This window comes from Pseudomassariella vexata (genome assembly GCF_002105095.1).
Source record: "Pseudomassariella vexata strain CBS 129021 chromosome Unknown BCR38scaffold_10, whole genome shotgun sequence".
NCBI classification, from domain to species: domain Eukaryota; kingdom Fungi; phylum Ascomycota; class Sordariomycetes; order Amphisphaeriales; family Pseudomassariaceae; genus Pseudomassariella; species Pseudomassariella vexata.
In genome coordinates, this window is record NW_024467965.1 from 1,684,342 (window position 1) to 1,700,451 (window position 16,110).

The 16,110-nt window shown below is 49.3% G+C and overlaps 5 protein-coding genes across 5 annotated transcripts; 4 read left to right on the plus strand and 1 right to left on the minus strand.

Moving 5' to 3' along the window:
- Nucleotides 1–284: 284 nt before the first annotated feature.
- On the plus strand, nt 285–1,983 carry BCR38DRAFT_347313 (Tannase/feruloyl esterase; the record flags this gene model as incomplete). The annotated part of the gene is made up of 3 exons (XM_040856335.1): nt 285–597; nt 655–790; nt 846–1,983. 3 exons carry the CDS (start codon nt 285–287, stop codon nt 1,981–1,983), a joined length of 1,587 nt encoding a protein of 528 aa, XP_040713739.1.
- A 3,340-nt stretch (nt 1,984–5,323) lies between these two features.
- BCR38DRAFT_526004 (class I glutamine amidotransferase-like protein) lies at nt 5,324–6,445 on the plus strand (the record flags this gene model as incomplete). The annotated part of the gene is made up of 4 exons (XM_040865338.1): nt 5,324–5,435; nt 5,510–5,959; nt 6,020–6,082; nt 6,155–6,445. The coding sequence occupies exons 2-4, from the start codon at nt 5,579–5,581 to the stop codon at nt 6,443–6,445; spliced, it is 735 nt and encodes a 244-aa protein (XP_040713740.1). The 5' UTR covers nt 5,324–5,435; nt 5,510–5,578.
- A 1,636-nt stretch (nt 6,446–8,081) lies between these two features.
- Nucleotides 8,082–9,323, plus strand: BCR38DRAFT_396713 (uncharacterized protein; the record flags this gene model as incomplete). Its single annotated transcript, XM_040857653.1, has 3 exons — nt 8,082–8,567; nt 8,624–9,047; nt 9,109–9,323. 3 exons carry the CDS (start codon nt 8,082–8,084, stop codon nt 9,321–9,323), a joined length of 1,125 nt encoding a protein of 374 aa, XP_040713741.1.
- A 2,738-nt stretch (nt 9,324–12,061) lies between these two features.
- BCR38DRAFT_459473 (ribosomal protein L13e) lies at nt 12,062–13,012 on the plus strand (the record flags this gene model as incomplete). The annotated part of the gene is made up of 5 exons (XM_040862288.1): nt 12,062–12,064; nt 12,153–12,186; nt 12,268–12,314; nt 12,381–12,539; nt 12,638–13,012. 5 exons carry the CDS (start codon nt 12,062–12,064, stop codon nt 13,010–13,012), a joined length of 618 nt encoding a protein of 205 aa, XP_040713742.1.
- Nucleotides 13,013–13,491: 479 nt separating this feature from the next.
- Nucleotides 13,492–16,018, minus strand: BCR38DRAFT_347215 (uncharacterized protein; the record flags this gene model as incomplete). The annotated part of the gene is made up of 6 exons (XM_040856322.1): nt 13,492–13,721; nt 13,770–15,035; nt 15,091–15,225; nt 15,275–15,394; nt 15,443–15,574; nt 15,799–16,018. 6 exons carry the CDS (start codon nt 16,016–16,018, stop codon nt 13,492–13,494), a joined length of 2,103 nt encoding a protein of 700 aa, XP_040713743.1.
- Nucleotides 16,019–16,110: the final 92 nt, after the last annotated feature.

Consider the following 16,110-nt stretch of genomic DNA (forward strand, 5'->3'; position numbering starts at 1 on the left):
GGGTGTTACGGCCTCCTCATTTGTTCATATCTTTGGTGTAACCGTGCTATCTAGATTGGATCTCAACAGCATTGTACAATCGCCAAGGCTTCCTGCATCCAATGTCTGGGACTTGTCTATCATATTGACTACGCCACGTTTTCTCATGTCATTATTCAAATTGATACTTCAACCCTCAATTCAAGATTCTGGGTGTGCTCAGTTGCGTGTTTGGTGGAAACAGGACTCCTGCGACGTCCTCGTCATCTCGAACCATGAAGTTGCAGACAGAAAGTCTCCTGGGCATGGTATTACCCGGACTTGCAGTCGCAACAGGCAATGCCACTTTTCAAGACCGATGTCTTGCATTCACGCCAGAAGCTCATGTCTCGAACTCGACTCGGACCGAGCTCCAATTCGTCCCCGCTGGCACGAATCTCACCTTCCCCGACAATGACGCAACATGCAATCGCGCGAGTCAAGTGGTTTCAGTAGATATATGTCGGGCAACACTGTCCATCCCGACTTCGAACCGATCCAGCATCACGTTTGAAGTGTGGCTTCCGGAGGTTTGGACGGGTCGGACGCTAGCGACTGGGAATGGGGGAATCGATGGATGTAAGTGTCTCCGCATGTTGCGCAAGAATTCCAGAGCTGAGTCGAATCGCTTTATAGGTATCAAGTACGAAGATATTGCATACGGAGTAGCGAATGGGTTTGCCACGGTTGGAACGAACAATGGCCATAATGGGACGCGTGGTAACGATTTCTACCAAAACGAGGACATTGTGATTGATTTTGCTTGGAGAGCGTGAGGCCTGCCTTGAGAACCCCCTTTCTTCATCATCTTGACTAATCCTTGACAGGCTGCACACATCTACGGTTATTAGCAAAAGCCTCACAGCACTATTCTATGGCGAACCACTCGTTAAATCCTACTTCCTTGGCTGTTCCCTAGGTGGCCGACAGGGTATCAAAGCAGCAGAGAAATTCCCAGAGGATTTCGACGGAATCGTCGCTGGTTCACCAGCAGTGGACTTCAACAACTTGTACTCCTGGCGAGCCAGCTTTTTCCCGATCACTGGGGCAATAGCTTCACCCGATTTCATCTCAGCAAAGACCTGGAACACTACGATCCATGATGAGTTGCTGAGGCAATGCGATGAGCTGGACGGAGTCAAAGATGGTATTATTGAAGATCCAACGTTGTGTGACTTTCGACCCGAACCGCTTCTTTGCGGGCTGTGTACTAATCAAAATGGGAACTGTCTGAGTATGGTGCAGGTAGACATGGTCAAGAAGGTTTATAATGACTATCTCTGGCCAAACGGGACCCTGATGTTCCCTGGCATGCAGCCAGGTAGCGAGGTCCTCGCCGCTCGGGGACTCTACGGCGGATCCCCTTGGCCTACGTCCGTCGGGTGGTTTCGATATGCCGTGCTGGCGGATCCCGCTTGGGACGCGTCTAAATACAACTTAACCGACGCTTCTATCGCTGCTACGAAAGACCCCGGTGATGTCCGCACCTGGCCGTCGTCACTTTCATCTTTCGAGTCTCGCGGTGGCAAAATTTTGACTTACCACGGACTGCAGGACCAGCAGATCACCAGCTTCAATTCGGATCGGCTCTACCAGCGCCTAGCTGCGGGCATGGGTTACAAATCAGAGCGGATGGATTTATTCTACCGCTATTTTCGCGTCCCGGGCATGTTTCATTGTAATACGGGTCCAGGGGCTTGGGTTTTGGGCCAGGGTGGCGGCGCGGCTGCAAAGGGGATACCTTTTCAACCTGAGCACAATGTTTTGGCTGCAATGGTGGACTGGGTCGAGAAGGGAGTGGCACCGGATAGTATTATGGGGACGAAATTTGTTGGGGATGATGTGGGAAACGGGGTGGCTCATAAACATCGTCACTGCAGATATCCGCTGAGGAGTGTTTACTCAGGAGTTGGACATGATCCGCTCGACGAAAATAGCTGGCAATGTCAAACAACAGAAGCATAATTAGTCTAGAGCCAAATCTCATGACTATTATGCCGTTCCTAAAATTGTCTCGTCTAGTGTTGGGTCTCAGCCGCAGCGCTACATGCTAGCCACGCGCTAACCATTCTCAGGAAATTTCCCATCATGTCTTCCTGTATCATCCCAGCATTCACGTTTATTTTACCATTTACCCCCCAGTCACTTACTTCCGAAGATTCTACTCGACCTCGGTCTTCTCATCTCTAGTTTCTACGGTTGGATATCCCTCATAATACTCATTTGCAACAGTGTAATCTAGAGGTGCTGTGTGCTGATCCGCCCATATCAACAATAACACAGCCCAAAGCTCGCCGATTTCCACCGGCAACTGCCAGAAATCTGGATAGGACTTAGAAGTTGTACAACAGCTGAAGTGTTCAAGAATATCTCACGAAGCTCGTCGCCATTGAGCGTGCGAATAAAACACCATATAGCTTCAGCCACAGCGACATTTGTGGGTGTAGAGGGTTCAATGGCGATTTATAAGTCAATCAAAGACTCTGGAGTTGGGAGTGGGGTGTATAGTATCCAGGTGTGGTTTCAGGCGAGTGATTTGGGAACTACTATGTCCATAACATCATCAGGTTCTTCAATTTTGTGTTCCCAGCCGCAGAGAACATCCACATTTCCGACTTCGAACACTAGCGCAGTTCTTTCTTCAACCGATCTCCCTTCCAGAGGTCTCAGTATGAAAGTCGCAGCCGGTGTTGGCATTGGGTGCCCTGTGGTCTTGATGACGTTAACGGGCACCGTCGCCTGGTTGTTCGCGGACATGTGAAAGCGGCAGATGGCGGAGAGGCGGTAATCGCAGCGCCACGCACTTCGCCATGAGTTAGAAGCAGAGATGAACGGGAAAGGCGCTTGGCCACGGCTGGTCAAGGTCGGTGGCCAGGATACAATGCGACCCGCAGAACTGGAAGCACGTCCGTTAGGATACTGGGTATATGCGGCGGTACCGAAAGTAGGATAGGAAGAGGATCATTTGGTACGGATATCATGCTCAATAGTTGTTGTCTTGAAGCTTGACATAGAGGGTTCGTGAGTCGTATACCAAGAGCAGTGTAGCATCATACATTGATACGATGAATTTAATTTGCTTCGATGTCTGAGGGTCAACCGCGGAGCTTGTACCTATCTAGGCCTGCTTAGTAAACCAGAAAAACAGCATCAACTTCATAAACCGAATAGAAAAACACCTGATCTGGGCCAAATGGAAAAGCTTTTCGACGTGCTTGAACGTGAGTCCAACAGTTCTGTCCCTGTATGCCTGAATCGCATCTTCGTGGGGAGCCGCACGTTTGTTGGCTATAAAGTGAGTGATTGTGGAAAGACGTGACGAATTTATGTTTCAAAGAGCCTGAGCAGCTCTGGCTACATGCGGATGGGACAATAGCTGTGCCTAATGCCTGTCCATTAGAATGATTTCCACTTCGCAGATGTCAATGTATTAGAAGAAGCTAATTAACAATTTGATCAGCTGAGCTGAAAGATACCAGTCCGAGTTTTGTTGTTATTTGATGTTTAGGGTAACGAAGAGAATGAGATTTGGCATCAGAACCCATCGTTAGCAAGCTGTCTTAGGTCGAAACCACAGTCAAAATTTGCTGCAACCGAGAATGCAGGAGCGAGCCACCGGCAACTACTATTGAATCATTCTTCAATTCCTGTCATGTGTTGGAATCAGCTCTAGATCAATTGGGCTCCCTTATATGGGGAATGGAAGTCGCAGCAGAGTGATCAAGCCTTCGAGCTTTGCTGCACACGACGGTAAGGGTGCTAGCAAAATGGGTGGTATTTCAAAGGGAACGAGTATTTCACCGGCGATGCTAGTTTTCCAGAGGACAGGGTCTGAGTGAATGGTGACATTCGTAAAGCAAGGCAGTCGCAGCAACGGCAAACCTACATCACAAGAGTCAGAGACATTTTGACACTCAGATAATTTCTTGCTGCTAGAAAGTGAGTTCACCCTGGGAATGTTCATTAAAAGAGCATGTTTCTTCATTATCCAAACTTGGAAATGCAAGGCCACTTCATGGTGCAACCAGTTACTCCTTCCACTTGAAGTGATCTACCAAGGGCTTCAGCATCAAGACCACAGCAGGTGCGACCAGAATTTGTGTTCACAAACAAACCGTCTTCTTCATGACACCACAACAAGGTGATGAGCACAATGAAAATAATGCAAAATGAAAGGGCACAAAAATTCCCCTCGCAGGGCCGCCCCGAAGAGCAAGACCTAATGACAGTCCACACCACGATGTGCAATGCAGGCGTCCCGTCATAGGCTTGGATTTCCTTGATCTTCCAAGCCTCGAAGAAGGTAAGTTTGAAGAAGAGAAAGGAAATCAGACCTGGCCTCAGGAGAAGAGGACCTGCTTAAGTACTTCCCAAGGCGGTGTGGCTGATTGCAGGTCGCTTTCTGCCGGTCAAAGGATAGGGGGCGGTGACTAAGTCGGAGGGGCAGGCAGCAGGCAGCAGGCAGGCAGAAATTTACCTACCCAGGGCAGTGTTTGCTTGATTTTCTTGGCCCAAATATCACATGCAGCTTCGGTTGAAAGGGCGGGTACGATGACAAGGCAAAGTACCTTCCACTTATGATCATCTTTCTTTGTTTTGGGACCCTTCGTGAAGCACCGTTCTGCTCGGTTGTTACTTCCAGCCAGGCACGATACAACCTATGGCGGCCTAAACCGTGTGTATACTGGATGCAAGGGCAGTGCCCATGTTTGACCTCAAGGTGTTTTGATTACTCGGTTTCGGGCCTTCACTTCAAACTTACCTTACTCTACTTAATGAAAGGGCAGCTGGTGTTGTGCAAGCCAAACTGACGCATTTGCTCAGGTCAGGTTGAAAATAGGTGAGAGGAAGTGACCATCCCTCAAGGAATTTCGATGCCCAGGGCATCGCCACGATTATCTGATAGAAAACACATGTCAGTCATAATATATTTAAGGCTGATGCCACTCAGTTTCCCCTTTGGGCCCGTTTGCACACAGCCACCGGTGGTGTGGCTGTGTGCCCTACACTCTATTTAGCCCACAGTTCAATAGCCACTTTGGAATCTAATCCTCATGCTTCTCCGTTCTACCGAAGACATCTTGTATTCGTGTATTAATTCAGTCTCTATTGAATTCAATAGTTATATATAGAAAAAAAGAAAGTGAACAAAAGAAACACAAACTACTACATCAAGTCGAACCCGTTTTTGTCACCCCGCAATACGATAGCGGGCTACTGCCTGCTGTTTGACAAAGCGGCTCCGATAGCACGTCTTATCAGTCCTCCGTTCTCAATCCCGAGTCTTGATCTTGCTTCTAACATGCTTGTTGACACTCAAAGGACATAAGTGCTGTAATATCAATACATAAGACATGATGATACTTTACGGGACGATAACTGCGAGTGTAGGCTATCTATGATCTAGACACGAAACTGTAAGCATCCCACTTGCTCCAGAGTCAATTCAGTGGCCCTGCTGGAGATTGCAAGTTTAATACAGTCTTTCCAGGACGTTGTATCCATTACACAACCCATCTCAGGTACTGAAACGACGCGCTGTTAAAGAAACACGGTCAAGATGAAATCCATCACGGAACCCAACCCCTTCAAAGCTTTGATCATCAAGAACTTCCGCTCTGGCCGCCCATCAGGCGACATGATGGTCAAGTCCTTCAGCGACAATATCTGTCTAGCAAAGCCAAATGCCCAAATCGATGTTTTCGGTGCTGCCGATGGCGAGGCTATCCCCGACCCATTGGAGTACGACTTCATTGTCTTGAGTGGCGGAACAGTCAATCTTTTGGAAGATGAAAAGCCGGCATGGACTGTTTCCGTACTGGACCTGATACGGAAGGTCGCGCAACAAGACAAGACGAAGTTGTTGGGGATCTGCTGGGGCCATCAGGCAACGCACTACGCCCTGGGTGGTCAGCTGGCCGTGCTAGACTATGGGCCCTTGGTAAGCAATGTTTATGGCGCTCAAAAATTCTGGAATATTGACATAGTTTCTGGTTTACAGATTGGGGTTCAGCAAATTCAGCTGAACGAAGACGGGCAGAAGTTCTTTGGTACAGAATCACTGGTAAGTATTTGGCACCTTTCGCAAATAAAGCCGCTCATCGTGGTAATGTCGGGTTATCTGATACTCGTATAGGCTCTCCATAAGTACCACAAGCGAGTCGTGTCGACACCAACACCAGACTTTATAGCTTTGGCTGACAACAACGAAATCTTCATCACCAAGTCGAGGAAAATCATGTCATTTCAGGGACATCCGGAGTTGAGCTACCAAATCGCAAAAGCCATGATGGAAACCGATGATGGCTCCTACCAACCGCCCGCAAATGTTCCAAAATCAGACACGGCATTGAAGATCCAGGATATAAGTGCAAGCCAAGACGGAAAGAAAGTCTGGGTCAATATCATGAAATGGGCTACTTCATAGATATGTTCAAGTATGAATTCGTTTCATGTCAATCCAGTGTAAATTGAACAGTGTTTGAACCTTTGTCACCCACATCATGACCACGGGCCCGAAACCGGGGACAATGCATACATCCCTGATACCGTTTTGAGCAATTGTGAATTGACAGCAAGTCCCGTGCTCAATTCGACGATGCAATCTCATTGACCAATCGACTGTGCGGGTTTGGGGGCAATTGTAGATCAGCAGTCACTGTTTTGGGCTCTGAGAAATATGCGGCGGCAACGTGTAGTTATCTCAGGTAGCGTAAGACTCTTTAAAAACTAGTATAGGGTACCTGAACTCCTACTTGAAGCGTATAGGGCCTGAGATACGATACAGCGTGTAGCTGTAGGTCTAATTAAAAACAGACTATAGCGCACTTAGATTGATAGTTTGGATCTTCATATCCTGGGAATACTACAGGCAGGTCTTACGCTGGTCGATCAACGATAGATATTCATCACTAGTGAGCGTCCGCATGAGAGAGGATCGACCGTGTCAGGACGTTCCCGTTAAGAAATACGAGAGTGATACTGAGCCAAGCTCGCCTATTTCGTCGCTTTCTGAGCAACCATTTCGTCACTTGGAGCGCGATCTAATGACAGGGCAGCAATTCAAGTCAAATTTTGAAGGAAGGACTCATGAGATAAGCTCTAGCTAGTGTAGGGTGGATCACATCTACGTATAAGCACTTGTTGCCTAGTAGCCGAGGGAAAGGCCAGCTTTATATGTAGTGTATCAGGATCATACAGCTGGAAGATTACCATGGTTTGGATTATCATTGCTGAAATGGAAAGATGAAATATAGTTCGATTCAAACATCAGAAAGATTCTCACTGTGAAGCGACTCGTCAATAGCTCCTCGTCGAGGTACAAGTCCTACGAACACTTAGCAGTCAAATAAAGCTTTGAATATGTTTAGGCAGACTTATAGAATAGGAGAGCGGATATTAGCCCGGTGGTAGCCAGTTTCGAACAACGCCACGGGCGTACCACCACTATGCTAATATTTGAATTAAAGCCGTTGACGTCTCACCGGAGATAACATCTGTAAAAATAGATCAGGTGGCGGAGGTCTAGAGCATCAAACTATATTAGCTGAGATTCATGGAGCTCTTTGTTCACAAAGCCTTAATGCTGCAATGCTCCTTCCGGAGCTGCGCCCATGCTTTAGGGTTCCATTTTCCGAGCGGTGAATCTTTCTCATCTGTTTTAGGGGCACGAAGAATCTATGAACGGCTTACGGCAGTATTCGAGAAATTATATTACACATTACTGAAAACTACGCAATCTGTAACATGGATGTGGTCGAGATTACCAGGAGGTGGAGGAGCCTAATTAAACAAAGCCAACCCGGCCGCAACTGATATATGCGCACGACCTCAACTCGCCCAAATATATTTACCACTTATGCCATATTTTGTATTCTCACATTCCTCATGAACAACTAAATTTTCTCACGTTCTGCTAACTATATCCGTTCTTTTGTCCATACCAACTACTGTCCTTCTTTAGGCACTGGATGCAGGTTCATTACTGACCTTCACTGTATATAATTTTTCACTGTTGCAATCTCACTCATTACTTAAGCGACTTATCAAATTTGCCATCTAGCATGCTCACCAAAACCCTTCTCAGCTCCCTGAGCATCACTGCCGCACTCGCCTCCCCACTATCCAAGCGAGCGCGAGACAACACTCAAGCGGCCGGAACAAACCCCATCAAGTTCACCACGCAATTCCTCGGCAACCAAGTCGCCGAAAACAGCTGCTCGCACCGCGACCTCGGCTTCACCGGCAAGATCAAGGATAAATGGTACGCCGTCTGGGGGGATGCCCTCTGGTGCGCTGCCGGCGTCTCGGATCCTGAGAAAGACACGAGTGGATTCCATGGCATGGTCCGCGATGCAGTCTCGGTTGTGACCGGCGATCCCCTCAAAGTCCATGACCTTAACTTGAACAAAGACTCCCCCGTGCCCCACCAGAACCAATTCGTCCCATTCAACACCGCCTGGGGCGAGACGAATATGTTTGGTTTTGGTGGGACGAGCTTGTGCGAGGTGGACTATAACTCCGCCACGGGTGTCGTCTTCTACCTTGTCGTACGCACACTCTCCCTTATTCCCTCGGTTTCCACATGGTACTGACAACTCTCCAGAACGCAAACGAGCAAGGCCTCAAAGGAGCCGGCGTAGGCAAAGTCGAAGTCCTCAACGGCACGCCCACCGTAACCAAACGCTTCGGCAGCAACGGCTTCTGGTGGGACCAAAGCCAGTTCCCGCGCTACGGCGACGTGGCCGCTTATCGTGACGAGAATTCCGACTTCATTTATGCATGGGGCGGGCCGCCGACCCGCTTCTCCGGCGATTTCGTCCAGGGTGGGTACAACTACCTGACCCGGGTCAAGGCGTCGAGTGCCTTTGATATGAGTCAGTACGAGTACTATTACGGAGCTTCTGGTGGCTGGATCAAAAATAAGCCGCATGACCAGTTCGGGGCGGATGTGGCGGTGTTCTGGAATGTTGGGCAGGGACAGATGGTTTATAGCCAGTTTTATAAGTGCTATATCTTTGTACATCTTGGTAAGTGGCCGTCCATATTTGTATTGAAGTCGTGGAGTCATGCTGACTTAATGATTACAAGGACCCGGTAGCAGCGATGTCTTTCTTCGCACTGCCACGAAGCTCGAAGGTCCGTGGACTCCTGATGTCAAGGTCTTCCATGCGACGCCTAACAATGGTGGACTTGTCTACGCTGGTGTTGCTCACCCGTACTTGGATACGTCAGGTCAGACGCTCGTCATTTCGTACACCAATAACAACAAGATCGAGGTTATCAAGGTTAAGTTTTCAAAATAAGGATGGGGTGGTTGGGGTTCCCTGCTTTGCCGGAATGAGTCTTCAGGGTGCTTTAAAAAGGGAGAAGGGACTTCACCACACCTGATAGACGATCCACAAGGTCCGGATCGCGGGCATCTATTTTAGGCGTTAGTCTTCGCTGTTTACCTTTCTCCTTGTTGCGCTGCATAGGGTAAGATGTTGCAGTTACTCTGTATTTCTACTTCTACTGTCAATAGTACGGATGAACTCTTCCTGTCTTGCCTATTTTATCTGCGTTCTTTATCGGCTGCCAACAATTTCCCGGAACGTAAATCAAACACGATAAACATGAGTTCGAATTATGGGGGATGCTTATTATTGAGATGCATCTTGGTCATTCGCTTCTCAAGAATTTCTTACTCTGCAAATGAAGACCGAGGCTTCATGGGAGCAATTCAGTCAACACTTTGAAGTAGAAAAGTTCCAAAATAGACACAAGTTACGACTCAGCATTTTACGCAATACAGATTATGCATAATAATGAGATTGACTATTGACGCTACTTTTATTACTTTATAGGTTATATACCTAGTTGGCTACTCTTAACCGCCGAGCCTTAGCGCTAGTATTGAATCTTTAAATGATATACTTAGATTGTAGCTCTGAACTCGATTATATCCCTCTGATGCGTGTGCGTATAGGGGTAAAGTGTATGTTCTCAAGTGTAGCGGAAGGGGGGGCCCCATAGGCACACGGGTACCCGTGTGATTACCTAAATAGGTAAAGCCCCTCCGTTGTCGGATACTATCACGCGTCGCGTTGTAATTAAACCTCAAAGGATTATTTTCCCCAGTTACGCATGAATATACCTACTAGAGTAGCAGTATTTACTATAATTAAGATGGAATCAAGTCCAATCCCAAGACTAGCTTCATTTCCAGCTGATTGTCTCCCTCCTGAAGGCGAATACGGATCCCGAGATGCTCTATCTAAGGCGATTAACTCGTGGGCGTCAACAAGAGGCTACGCGTTTGTAACTGGGCGGTCAACCAAAGAAAAAACCGGCAGACAGACGATTACAATTACATGTGATCGATTTTGCCGCCCTCCTACTAGTTCGAAAGAGCGCCAGCGGAAGACAACTACCCGAGGAACTAGCTGTCCGTTCTCAGTACTAGCAAAAGAGTCACTTGATAAAAGCACTTGGACCTTGCGACATCGTCCCGATAAACGGTTCGCCATACATAACCACGAGCCTAGCCAACACCTATCTGCCCATCCAACACACCGGAAGCTTTCCGATCAAGATATATCTCAGCTAAGAGGCCTTTCGAATGCTGGCATAGCTCCTAAAGACATCAGAACGTACATGCGCCAGAATACCACGGCTATAGCGACCCAGCAAGATATCTACAATCGTATTGCAGATACTAGGCGAGACACATGCGAAGGACAGAATACGATCAACGCACTTGCGAACCAGCTAGATCGGGAAGGGTTTTGGAACCGAATGCAATTAGGCCCAGATAACCGGGTAACCGCTGTCCTGTTCGCTCATCCAGACTCCCTAGCGTACCTCCACGCCTACCCAGATACTCTAATATTGGACTGTATATATAAGACGAACAAGTATGGAATGCCTCTTCTCGATATGATCGGAGTCGACGCCTGCCAGCGATCTTTCTGTATTGCATTTGCATTCCTAAGCGGCGAGTCCAAGCAGGACTACTTCTGGGCCTTGGACCGATTAAAGTCGCTTTACGAGATCTGTAATACTCGGCTTCCCTCTGTTATCTTAACAGACCGCTGTATTGCGTGTATGGATGCGGTTTCTACTTGCTTTCCATCTTCTGCACTACGCCAGTGAAAGTGGGGACAAGGGCAAGGACAGGGGTTATTCTCTTCTTCTCTGGGTGCATAAATAGCAGCACATTCTGAATAGTAGGAGGAACACACACGGAAGCACTCGAACAAGCAACAGGCACGCACCGGAAAACAACGTCAACACACACGTTAACAAGCACGAACACACTCAAGCAACAGGCAAGCAAGCAGAAACATGGCCACGATCACCTCACATCAACCATCATCATAACAGCACAAAAACAATTGCCTTGCATTACACAACAGACATTCACTTCAGACAGTCATTCAGTACTTTATTTCATACACTGCAATCATGTAATACGAACAGAGCTGACAGAGCCCTTCATATCGTTGTTTTATCTCTTGAAGCGTTATTACCGGCTTTGCATAGCTCGGATTCACTGTTTATAACGAAGTCATCGCTTGGCAACGATTAGAGAGCAGACAGTCTACAGTAGTAATTTCTGGCTAATAATATGTGCTTTGACTACTTGACTACGAACATGAATTGCTTCAATTATCCAATTTCAACGCGACACGTGATAGTATCCGACAACGGAGGGGCTTTACCTATTTAGGTAATCACACGGGTACCCGTGTGCCTATGGGGCCCCGCGGAAGGGAGAAACGGTGCACAGACCAATAGCCTGCCAGGGTTGCAATTTCCATTTGGTGTTGTTGCCATTTTTGAAGTGGGCAAAGCCACTGCACCAGCCACAGATCAACCTAGGGTTTTGGAGCCCTTTTAACAATTTTGCCGAGCGCAGTGCGGGCAGAGGAAGGTCCAACCAAGGGCCAGGAAATTTTACGCCAGCCATTTGGGTGCGATAGAGATTGATCGAGCCCGACAGACGACCTGCAGTCCACTTTCCTTCACTACGACAACCTCATCTTGATCGCAAGCAGTCACAATGGTAAGTCACTCGCGGCCGCCCTACAATATTGATTCCATGTGGCAAGCTGCTGTTTGCAGGGTGCAATGCTGACATATTTATCTTCCAGGCGATCAAGCACAACAACCAGATCCAGCACAACCGTACGTTGAATTGCCAGCGATTGCACGATGCTTTTGAATTTTTTTTTCAGTGGAGGTGACAAGACGACTGACATCTCCCAGATTTCCGCAAGGATTGGCAGCGCCGGGTCCGATGCCACTTCGACCAGGTACGCGATTCAACGAGGAGGATTTGGAAATTGTTGTGATGGATTTCTGACTTGGATGGAAAATAGGCTACGCAGAAGATCCGCCGCCGCTCCGTCCGTCGTGCGAAGGCTGCCGCTGTCGCTCCCCGCCCCGTTGACAAGCTGCGCCCCGTCGTCCGATGCCCGACCATCAAGTACAACCGTCGAGTTCGTGCCGGACGTGGTTTCACCCTAACTGAGCTGAAGGTAGATCCGCAATCCCCCATATGACTGCTGTCAACGCCCAAGTTAGACAGGCATGAAGGTCGTATTTGGATACACAAAATCTAACTTATTTGGAATAGGCTGCCGGTATCCCCCGCCTCTATGCCCCCACCATCGGTATCTCGGTCGATTCGCGCCGCCAAAACCTGAGCGAGGAGTCTCTCGCCGTTAACGTTGCCCGCCTGAAGGCCTACAAGGAGAAGTTGGTCGTCTTCCCCAAGAAGGGCGCCAAGCCCGACCTGAGCAGCACCAAGACCATCCCCAGCGTTAGCGCTGCGCTGCCCATCGTCCACGTCCCCGAGGGTGTCCGCGAGATTAAGAAGGGCGACATGCCTGAGGCGATTGAGGGTGGTGCCTACCGCAAGCTGCGTATGGCAAGAAGCGACGCCAGATTGAAGGGTGTCCGGGAGAAGCGAGCCAAGGATAAGGCCGAGGAGGAGAAGAACAAGAAATAAACTGGTCTTGAGCGTTGAGAGTTGAGTACGCGGGAGTACGGACACGGCATCAATTAGGGCTCTGCTTTTCTTCTCGTGTGTTGCTGGACGGTCAGGGCAGGTTCAGCTGAAGGGCTCACGTCTTTGTCTAGGGGAAGAGAAAAGTAATTCATCTCTATGACATTCACGATGGGGCCCAGAATTATTGCATCTTCTCCGGTTTCTACGTTCTCAATGAAAATGAAATGCACATAATTGGAAAATCTTGATCGAGCGGTAGGGAGGTGCTGTGATTCGACTTTTCTATGCGGATCTCCTGCGGATTTGTCTGTTGACCACTGTTATGACCCAAATTCTATTGGATGCTGGAACAAGATGAATTCAGATCTGTCAGGTAGGTCTAGCAGATATATTTGACTCGCATCTTCGTATGTAACGCTGTTACTTCAATCACAAAGCCTTGGTTCCTTCCAGGCAATCCAACAGACTTCACCTCTGGATCAAGCCCTGCCAGCACCAGCAGCTCGATCATCCAAGACCAACTGACCACCCGTGCGCAAAACTTCCGTGAGAGACTCCTTCACCAAAGGCCTCAACTGCTCCGGACACCGCTGCAGCAACTCTGCAATCAGCACCAGACAATTCTCGCGATCGACACGAACCATCCCCGCTTTCTTGCTTGGATCGATCTGCTGCGGCTCCAGGCCCAGCCCGCTAACCATGCTCGAATCTACCCCGCCCGATCGACAGGCATCCCCGAGCACCATTGCAGTGCCACCTGCTCCTTCCGCTGATTCAAAATTGCGTGCCTCAAAGGCCTCCTTGCCTCCTACGGTCTCGAGGAGTGACCGCAGGAGGTCGATTTGTAGGAGGCAAGTGGCGACCATGTTGGCGCCGTCGGGGGAGCGCGACATGAGGGCCATGACAAACCAGAGTTCGGAGCGGAGGACGGGGAATTTGGTATTGGTGCTTAGGTAGAGGATGGCGTTGGGGAGAGTGTCGTGGTTCTTGTAGAACCGCCCCAGGTGACTAGGTGGTGGCGGTTTTGATGCCTTGCTGGAGGTAGCCGGTTGCGCTACCTCTGTCTCTGGCCCGTACCAGGATGAGGAGACCGTGTTGCGGGTTTGAGAAGGGGAAAGGGATTGTGGAAGGAGGGTGGCCGCGTCGGGACCGGAGTGCAGCACACGCAGGACGGCAAGTACGGCGCGGGCCGCTTCGGTCTTTGTAGGTTCTTGGTCGGAGCGGAGAAAGAGGCTCATGAGCTGGTGTAGCAGGGTGCGTTCATGTGCTGGGGAGTTGGGATCGTCACTAAGAGGCGCGCACATGCGCTGGACGTTGGCTGAGCACAAAACGAGGAGCAAGCGGGTAAGAGAGACAGAGGCGAATTGGACCTGGATCTGAGTGTCCAGACCCCATATCCGTGGGAGAAGATTCGCGTTCAGGAGTCCGGCTTCACCTAGATGGGGCTTGTTGGACACGGGAATGGCGAGGTTCTTGAGGAAGCTGAGTGTCGAGTGTAACAGCTGCGCGTCGGTATTCGAGTCATCGGCTATGATAGCGACCAGCGGCTTGTGGATGGAGTAGGTCTGCACCAACGTGATGCATGCGTCGTCAGACCGGGCAATATTGCCCAGCGCCAGACAGGCTGCGCTCTGCAGCTGAACGCATGGCGTTGATATCCAGCACTGCATCGTCTGCACTTCTGGTCCTCCAATGGGGCACGATGCCGCAAATATTGGGTTGGCGGAGAGGTCAGCTAGAGCTTGAGTGAAAACGGACTGCACATTCTTCAGCTGAGTAGCCTCGCTCTCGTCGGCCTCTGTGATATCAAAGTTGACGCATGCCTTGCTGAAGGCGTGAAGAAACAGCGGGATGGACTGTGGTGTATTGAGGAAAGCGTCTTGGAACTGTGGGTTGGAGAGGTAGGTCAAGCCTACGGAAAGCTGACCCAGGAAATCCTCCAAATCTGCCAACGACTGAGGGCTCGTAGCCAAAGTAAGGAGGATGAAAGGAGTCCCCGTGTGAACTAGGTTGGCTTCTGGTTCTACAAACGTTTTAGCTGAGGATGCCACTAGCAGTGAATATATGCTTGCACTTACCCTGGCTGGCAATAAGTCCTAGAAGCTTGCAGATGTAGTTCATGAAAGACTGTGCATTGGCCAACCGTGGACTCGATATCAGACTGACGAGCTCTGGGTTTAGACCAGCTTTATATGCTGCAACTTGAGCTGGCTCTTCGTGCTGTTAGCAACTGTGAACGGATATTATGGCCGTTGTACTAACCGTAGTCAACGCATATGTTAAACAACACCGGAATGACGAAGGCCAGGATGGAATCATCGTTGAGCATGTTGACAATAGCTGGCAGGCAGTTGGAGGCAACTACTCGAGCTCTGTTCTCATCTAAAATGGATGAGTACGTCTGACTAAGCATATGAGAGGGACACATACCAGTATCTGCACATGAGTTGCCGATGATGCGAAGCGTGTGGATCGCAAGAGCCTGCCTCAATTCCGTGCTGCCGATAAGGCCAACAAAGAACTCCAGCAGCCCCGATTCTCCCAAGGGTACTCTCCATAATACTAAAGGAACGGTGCGTCAGTTCGTGATTCCGTTCTCCATCTACTACCGTGGGGAACGGAACATTGTGCTCCATTGCCACAACAACAAGCTTCGGGCAGCTCTAAGGAATTCCATGACAGAAGACAACCCCATCTCCTAAAAACAAACATGCCCATCTTGAAACGAAATCGGGACCTTGATGAAACAATAGGTCAAGAAACAATCCTAGCAAAACTCAACTCACCATCTCTACTTCCATCGCCGATTCTCTGCGCAATCAGATCCAGCTCCTCCGAGCCAGCCGCCACAAGCTGTTGGACGCTGGTGAGAACCTCCCTCAGCTTCTCAACCCGTCGTGACTTCTCTTCCTGCGTCAGAACAATATTCCCATCTTCATCCTCAAACGTGCCGATGCTGGGCTGCCTGGTGCTCTCAAAGAGGGCCTCGACTTCGCTGGGCGTCATGTCTGGTCCATCGCACTGTGCAGATTTTTGGGGATATTGTTGATATTCTGGGTCCAAAGTGACCAGGATGCCGAATTTCAACTTGACCCGGA